This window comes from Oryctolagus cuniculus, chromosome X (assembly GCF_964237555.1).
Source record: "Oryctolagus cuniculus chromosome X, mOryCun1.1, whole genome shotgun sequence".
NCBI classification, from domain to species: Eukaryota; Metazoa; Chordata; class Mammalia; order Lagomorpha; family Leporidae; genus Oryctolagus; species Oryctolagus cuniculus.
Window position 1 is genome coordinate 13,832,647 of NC_091453.1, and position 8,496 is coordinate 13,841,142.

Sequence of the window (8,496 nt, forward strand, 5' to 3'; positions counted from 1 at the left end):
GAAAGCACTTGTAAGATTTTATAAAACATCCCTCTTAGGCCTCTGGGCCTTTCTCATTAAGGTAACTATCATGTCTGATAACACAAGAACATTAGACTTTTGTAACTTTTGGACATTTGTATCAGTAGAATTTTATATTATCATAACTTAAAATTTAGCACCACTTCACATCTTGACAGTATCTATAATATAATCCAAATAGCCTTATTAGTTGGTGTCTCTTCAAGATGAGAAATATATCCTTTTACAGGGCCCAACTAGAAATATCAAAGCCCAAAGAACTAGGAACTTTGATTTTTTGAATGCCTGTCAAAGATGCTAAGAAGGCTTAAAATATCTGGTAGAAACAGGCTCCCTTAACATCATGACATAATATAATCCAGATCTGATCCCTGTTACAAAGTGATTACTCAAATTCTTTAGAATAAGTATATATTCAAACAAACCATAACTCTTAATAAAAAATTGTTAGCTGTTTTTAAACAATTAGAACTTAACAGAGACATTAACAGAACACAATAGATTACTTCAACAGAACACAAAATCTCTGTTTCTTTGGTCATCCCATGAATCAGAAATAAAACCTTAAATGTAAGAGTTAACACATGGAATCATCCCATAACTTGAAACAATTTTAACAGAAATTCCTTTAAACCCAATGTCCAGTTATGGCTGAACCAAAATTCTCATGCATGAGATTGTTATTTACCAAAGACATCTTTCTAGAATCTAATTGAATTTGAGTCTAGTTTTCCACTGGATATTATTCAGCATTATGTTAGGTTTGGGAAAAGGAATCCATCAGAGCAGATGGGCACCCATTCAGAGATTCCTAAGGAGGAGAATCTGATAGATGATAGAATAAAGGGCAATGACCTACAAAGAGGCTCCTGTAAGAGTCTGTGAAGAGGCAGGCTTAACGAAAAAATGGGAGGCCCTGCAAAGAGACAATAACCTTATACCCTAGACCAAAAGCCAATACTGGAAGTGTCTAATTGTGGGGCTCACTCTCAGTCAAATCAGCCTCAGGGATGAAGAGCGAGCTCAGGAGCTATCTCACGAAGTCCAAAACTTCATCATATGGATTCATCCATATATATTCAATAGCATCTGAGGTTATTGGGCCTAGATTCTTGCCTAGAAACCCCTGGGCAAAATTACAACAATGAGGGCAATGGTCACCTGATAAAAATGGTCTCCTCTGCTGGGAATAAAAGCCTCAAAAATAGTCAAACATGATAACAGAGGGATCCTGGTGGCTCACTAAATTGACCCAAGGGCGCTATGAGACTCTGGAAAAGAATTTAATGCATATTGTAGTATATGCAGGGAAACTGAGGCAAGAGGCCAGTTAGGAGACAGAGTTCCGAGATGTGGAGTTGGAGTAGAGGGGCTAGCACTTTTCGTAACTCACTTGGGCTAACTTCTCCATCCTACCCCAGAAGGAAGGCAGGGGACACCACAGACATACTGAGACATGTCTACACAAGTTCAGGTCACATGAGGACTTAATGGGGGTCTAGATCAAAAGCTACCTGTCTGCAAACGAGAAAATTAAATTTTATCCCAGAGCTAAAGAATGAAATATCTAGAAAATACCTGTTAATGAGACTAAGAAGCTGAGTTTGTAGGAATTGAGGAGACCTGGTGAGGTATAAAATGAATTTAGAGGAGCAGAGAGAGTGGAGATTCTGTCAGGATCTGGGATAAAGGAAAAACTCATTGAGGCATGGAGCCCAGAGCCCATGGCCTTGCTCCAGGCTGTGCCCAGTCTCGTTGACAAATTAATCTTTGAGGAAGGAAGAAAAGAATGCAGTTTTTCGCCAACACACTAATAGGCTTTTGGGGTCTGCTGTCCAGTCAGGGAGTCCTTGAAAAATGCCAGAGAGTGGCCCTGGCCTGAATTTCAAGGTGACTCCAAGCCCTTCTCCCAGTCCTGCATGACAGGCCGATACCCACAAAAGGAAGCTGAGTCAGACCAGAGCTGAGATGAGAAGTATGAAGAGTAGACTCTGGCTTTACAGCTCCCTGCAGGAAAGCGCATTCCCAGACCAACACCATTTCTGCTGTCGGGGTCTGGTGTCCAGCCAAGAGACCTTCTGGAAGCACTGGAGTGTTGCCCCAGCCAGAATGCATCAGTTGTCTCAAGGTCTTCTCTTAGTTCCACACAAGAGGGAGGGAATGTGTTTCACAGCCCAATGCCCACACCGGCTTGTCAGGGACTGGGGTCTGGCCAAGAAATTTTCAGAACACACCAGGGAGTGCCCTGGCCAGAGTCCTTTAGGCATCTTAAGTTCTCTTCCCAGTTCCATCACGAAGAGCCAATCCATACCAAAGAAGAGAGAGAATAGAACAGTCTCTCAGCTCCAGGGGATTGCTCTGGCCTAAGGCTGGCAGCCCCACTAATGCTTTTTAACTGGCTGACAGGGACACGGTGCTTTTGAGAAAACTGAGAGTTGCTATGGAGGACAGTGAAACTGAAAAAAGTGAGAACAGTTTGCACGCTCACCCATCCGGCGAGATAATCCGACGCTGGCTGGGATCAAACTCGAGTGGAATCCGCTTCAGGTTGGAGCTGCTATTCAAGCCACGGCACCAAAATGTTACAGGTGAAATATGCAGCAGAGAAAATGTTATTACCTTGGTTCTTTGTCTCACATGGAAGAAAAGTTTCCAAGTGGACAAGGCAAAGAGAAAAGAAAGATTTAAAGGTTAAAAAGCAAGATTTAAAAGTCAGGGACCTCCAGCCAGAGTGGCATGGAGGAGGGCTCCAAGAGAGGAAAAAACTCCAATTTTTTTTTTTATTCATGAAAATATATACTCGGCCAGCTCCACAGATCACTAGGCTAATCCTCTGCCTGCGGCGCCTGCACCCTGGGTTCTAGTCCCGGTTGGGACACCAGGTTCTAGTCCCGGTTGCTCCTCTTCCAGGCCAGCTCTCTGCTGTGGCCCGGGAGTGCAGTGGAGGATGGCCCAAGTGCTTGGGCCCTGCACCCGTATGGGAGACCAGGAGGAAACACCTGGCTCCTGGCTTTGGACTGGCGCAGTGCGCCGGCCGCAACACACCAGCCATAGCGGCCACTTGGGGGGTGAACCAACGGAAAAAGGAAGACCTTTCTCTCTGTCTCCCTCTCTCTCTCACTGTCTAACTCTGCCTGTCAAAAAAAAAAAAAAATACATACTCAAAACTCAAAGTTTCCTCCCTCCATTCATAAGGCTGAATTTTTATTAAATATTCACAAAAATTTGGGGCTGGTGCTGTGGCATAGTGGGTAAAGCCACCGTCTGCAGTGTGGCATCCCATATAGGAGCTGGTTTGAGACTTCACTGCTCCACTTCCAATCCAACTCTCTGCTATGGCCTGGGAAAGCAGTAGAAGATGGCCCAAGTGCTTGGGACCCTGTACCTGCGTGGGAGACTTGGAGGAAGCTCCTGGATCCTGGCTATGGATCGGCCCAGCAGCAGCCATCATGGCCATTTGGGGAGTGAACTAGCAGATGGAAGATCTCTCTCTCTCTCTGCCTCTACCTCTCTGTAACTCTGCCTTTCAAATAAATAAATCTTGAAAAAATATATATTTACAGAAATTTCTGAACAGCCTAACTTTATTTTTTATTATAGTTGACTTTGCTTTCCATATAAAATTTTTTTCAAAGAATGCAACTGAAGGAAATACCATGGCTAGACTATTACACAAGTGTAATTTTGTAGGCTTTACAATTGAACTGTCAAGTAATTTCCAATATACACCCCTGAAACAAAACTGCATCAATATTATTTTATCAACCTCTTTCCTCCTCCCACACCATTCCCCAAATTGACTGACTAAAAAAAAAAATAACATTCAAGGGGCCAGCACTGTGGCATTAACTGATTAAACTGCTGCCTGCAATGTGGCATCCTATACAGGTGCCAGTTTGAGTCATAGCTGCTCCACTTCCAATACAGCTCCTTGCTAATGCACCTGGGAAAGCAGCAGAAGATGGTCTAAGTCCTTGTGCCCCTACACCCACATGGGAGACCTAGATGCAGCTCCTGGCTCCTGGCTTCAGCTTGGCCTAGCCCTGGCTGTTGTGGTCATTTGGGGAATGGAGCAGTGGATGGAAGACTTCTATCTCTCCCTCCCTCCCCCTTCCTCCCTCTCCTCCTCCCTCCCTCTCCCCCTCCCTCCCTCCCCCTTCCTCCCTCCCTCCCCCTTCCTCCCTCTCCTCCTCCCTCCCTCTCCTCCTCCCTCCCTCTCCCCCTCCCTCCCTCTCCCCCTTCCTCCCTCTCCTCCCTTCCCCCTCTCCTTCCTCCCCCTTCCTCCCTCTCCTCCCTTCCCCCTCTCCTTCCTCCCCCTTCCTCCCTCTCCTCCCTTCCCCCTCTCCTTCCTCCCCCTCCCCCTCCTTCTTCCCCCTCCCTCCCTCTCCTCCCTCTCCTTTCCTCTCCTCCTCCCCCTCCCTCTCTCCTCCCTCCCCTCCCCTCCCTCTCCTCCTTCTCCCCCTCTCCCTTTCCCTCTCCCTCTTTGTAACCTCTTATGGCCCTTAACATAAATTAAAAAAAAAAAGAATACTCAAGTGCTCGCTACATTTTTTAGTGTTTTATGGGAAGTCTTGTTTTACTTCTACAATTAAACCCTCTTAGTTCTTCACATTTGCTTCTTATTGTATAAGTTCATATGAGAAAGCTGTTGTAGTCAGATTTTTCAGCTTATTGGCATTTTATAGAATTTTAGTTGAATCACATGTTGAGGGTCTCCCATAAACATTTTATGAACTACAATGTGGTCTTTTTCTGGGGGTTGCTGTTTCTTCATTGTTTTCATTTTCTTCATTGTTTTCATTTTCTTCAGTGTCAGGATTGTCCAGTACATCAACCACACTGCTTCTGTCTTCGCTACTTGGTCCAACATCAGGATTTGCAGAATGACAGGAAGAAAATTTGAAGCCGCCAGAAGATGTTCTTTTGGGAAGGTTCACCTTGTCTTCATTTTCACTCACTTCAGTCTCCATAAATGTATCATCATCTGGAAAGTCATTTTCCAGTGGTGGTAAAACTGCATCTTTCATATCTTCATTAAAACCCACTTCTTCCTTCATATCCAAGACACTGACCCCTTGGCAAAGTATTTTACTATATAGCATGGAATGTAAATTCTCCCGTATTTGATTCTGTCTGTGTTTCTCTTGTTCATATTTAATCTTTAGTCCCTTGAATGTCTTCACATACTCAATAGATTGAAGTACATTATAATTCTCAACTACATGTACAACAAGAGACTTGATGTTTTCCACTCTTATGTACTCAAACAACTCAATAATAGCCGAATTCAACATATTGTACCGAGTTCCATTGTCAAGAAGAGCCTTTACCACTGGCTCAAAAAGATTTCCCTGGATGATGTAACGATTATACAGTTCATCTTTAAGGCCAATCATCCTTCTCATAAAACGGATAGCACACAACAGCAGAAAGGTGTGCTTTGATTCAGTCAACATCAAGACTCTTCTTAGCAAATCGTTGCTCAAAATATAGTGCTTTATATAATATGTGTGATGTTGCACACAAAATATGAGTAGTTCCAAAATTAAATTAAGCAGCTGTGCCGTTTGATAATTATTAGAGGAATGTTTGTATTTGTCAGACCCAACTATATTACCTTCACCACATTTGCTTCCTGAAGTGGTGGCCAAAAGTGGTGCTATCAAGTTATGCATACAGTGTTTATAAAAAAAATTGAGAAATTCACTTCTTTCACACGTATTAATTGTTATCAGCATGTTGTCTGGATCAAGGAGACAACGAAGAAGTCCCACCAAATGAAAAGCACCTCCTAGCTCAGGATCAGTATCACCAACAATTTGTTCAATTATCATATTAATAAAAAGGTCTTCATCCTCCCTCTTTTCTGCTTCTTGCATTATAAATGCTCGGATCATGGACGGGCTATACTCCATTAGATAAGTAAATATATCTGTAGCAGCTGTTTTAATTTGCAAATCACTCATGTTCATCACCATTTTAAGAGCAGGAAGAATTCCCAATTGTGTCAATGTTTTGAACAGCATATCCTTACTGTGAGGCTCTAAAGTCTGAGAAAATGCAAAAAAATCCTTGAAAAAAAGCATCAGTTCAAGCCGTTTATCATTATCTGTAGTCTCATCCTTTAACTGTGCAAAAACTTGAAACAAAAACTTCTCATCTTCCTGAAGCATGCTGACTATCTCAACTTTGTTGAAGAAAATGAAAGTTGTAAGAGAAGACAGAAAATTCTCTTCAAACATGGAAGGCGCAGGTAAAAGAATGTCATAAATGTACTGTACTCTGTATGTCTGATGTATTTTTTTTCTAAGTTCAGAGTCTGTTATTGGTACAACTTCCTTGAACTTTGCATTTTGGGTTAAGAATTCCCTATGCTTTTTTGGTTGGGCCAAAGCAGGGTCGTATTCAAGGCATCCAACCACATCCATGATACACTCATCAGAAAATAAAATCTCCAAGAGGGTTGTCTTGTTGAGGGATAAGATTCCTTTAATAATGTCATGGAGATGGTGTAACCCTTGAGTGTTTTGCTGGTCCTCACAAGTGTGGAACAGCTGCAGTAGTTTTTTAATATAATTATCATGTTCCAAGATCCGAGCTAGCCTTTCCCTAAGGATAGGTGAGGCAAGTACCGAAGTAACTAAGTTTGCAATCTGTTCAAGCGTATTGAGTTCACAGACAGGCAGTTTAATTAGAGTACTGGTATCTGCCTTTTCAACCGGCCGTTCTGATTTGTCTAAAGGATCTTTGACAGTGGGGTCTTTACCTTGGACTTGGCAAATGCCCTCCCAGATCTCACGACAGCCTGCGATGTCCTGGAAGCTCAGCGCCATACCATGATTCTCAGCTTCGTACCAAATTATCAGAACCCCTTGCTGTTTCTTATAGAGGGTTTGGGGATTTATCTTTGACTCTAAGAGCAGCGAGCCATCAGTCTCTGATCGAACAAGCAGAGCCATGCCCTGCAGCCGCTCTACGTAACTGATTGAGATTTGCCCGGTTCCTATGTTGTCCCATAAATGGTCGTCACTTAAGACATAAATTCTTACACGGTGCCGCCTATCCGCCATGGCGACCTCCCGCTTACCTTCGCCACAGCAGGGCTCTGTTTTTCGTATCCTTGCCAACAGTAGTGTCTACTTCCGCCACCTCGATGGTGGCCCCGAGGTGGCATTTCAGAAAAATCGCAATAAAAAATGGCCGCTCACTAGTGGTTAGAGGAGTCATGGGGGCTCCTGGGAGTCTGGAGGTCAGCAGAGTGCCCCAGAGCTCCTGCTACCTACCTCTTCCTCCAACTTGGAACACCCCCAGCTACCTTCCTCTATTAGCTCCCCTCCTCCATTCTTACCCAGTGAGTGTCTAGCTCTATTGTATATTGTTTAGGAATGTGTGATTTCTGGCAAGAATCTCGTCCTTCCCCGGGGTTTCTGCCCAAAAAGACTGTGCCTATGCAACAAGTACTAGGCTCTGGTAGAGGGAACTACCACCAAGCTTAATGGAAGTCTAGAAATTAGGGTATGCTCTTTCCATACTCTGATCCAAATAAAATGCAGCAGCAATGCAGCTGCCATTGCGGCAGTTAAGCTGCTGCCTGGGAAGCGGGCATCACATAATCCAATATCAAGACTTGAACTGGGTCCTCTATGTCATGTCTGACTGCTCCTCTTAGGATCCAGCTTCCTGCTAATGGGCCTGGGAGGGTAGCAGAATGGCTCAATTCTCTATCACTTTGCCTTTCACATAAATAAATAAATCTTAAAAAAAAATGCAGGAGCAAGTGACTTACAGACCATTCGCAAACCACTAATTTATCCATTATTGAGGATTTATCCATTATTTATCCATTTATCCATTTTTCTTATTCTTCCAAGGTGGGCTGACCAACTCCTTAGCTCTCTTCACCTAAATCCAAAGTTCTATTTTCTAGCACAAAGAGTACATTTCCTCAAAATTTTGCAATCTGTAAGCACATCCCTTATTCTTTTTTAAAAAGATTTATTTATTTATTTGAAAGGCAGAGTTACAGAGAAGGCGAGACAAAGAGAGAAACAGAGAGAGAAAGATCTTCCATCCATTGATTCACTTCCCAAGTGGCCACAAGAGCCACACTGAGCCAGGCTGCAGTGAGGAGCCAGGAGCTTCTTCTGGGTCTCCCATGTGGGTACAGGGGTTCAAAGAGTTGGGCCACCCCCCACTGCTTTCTCAGCCACATTAGCAAGGAGCTGGGTCAAAAATGCAACATCTGGGACTAAAACTGGCACCCAGGGCCAGCGCTGTGCTGTAGTGGGTAGGGTCACTGCCTACAGTGCTAGCATCCCATGTGGGTACCAGTTGGACACTTGGATGCTCCACTTCTTATCCAGCTCTCTGCTGTGGCCTGGGAAAACAGTGGAGGACGGCCCAAGTGCACCTGTGTGGGAGACCTGGAGGAAGCTCCTGGGTCCTGGCTTTGCCATCAGTGTAGCTCCGGCTGTT

At 43.9% G+C, this 8,496-nt stretch overlaps 1 protein-coding gene across 1 annotated transcript; it reads right to left on the reverse strand.

Annotated features, from left to right (window-relative positions):
• Positions 1 to 4,533: 4,533 nt before the first annotated feature.
• LOC100351036 (serine/threonine-protein phosphatase 4 regulatory subunit 3B) lies at positions 4,534 to 7,174 on the reverse strand. Its single transcript, XM_051827649.2, has one exon. It carries the CDS (start codon positions 7,089 to 7,091, stop codon positions 4,749 to 4,751), a length of 2,343 nt encoding a protein of 780 aa, XP_051683609.1. The 5' UTR covers positions 7,092 to 7,174; the 3' UTR covers positions 4,534 to 4,748.
• Positions 7,175 to 8,496: the final 1,322 nt, after the last annotated feature.

Coding starts and splice junctions, on each gene's coding strand:
- LOC100351036 (XM_051827649.2), bottom strand. CDS start 7,091: ATGGCGGATAGGCGGCACCGTGTAAGAATTTATGTCTTAAGTGACGAC.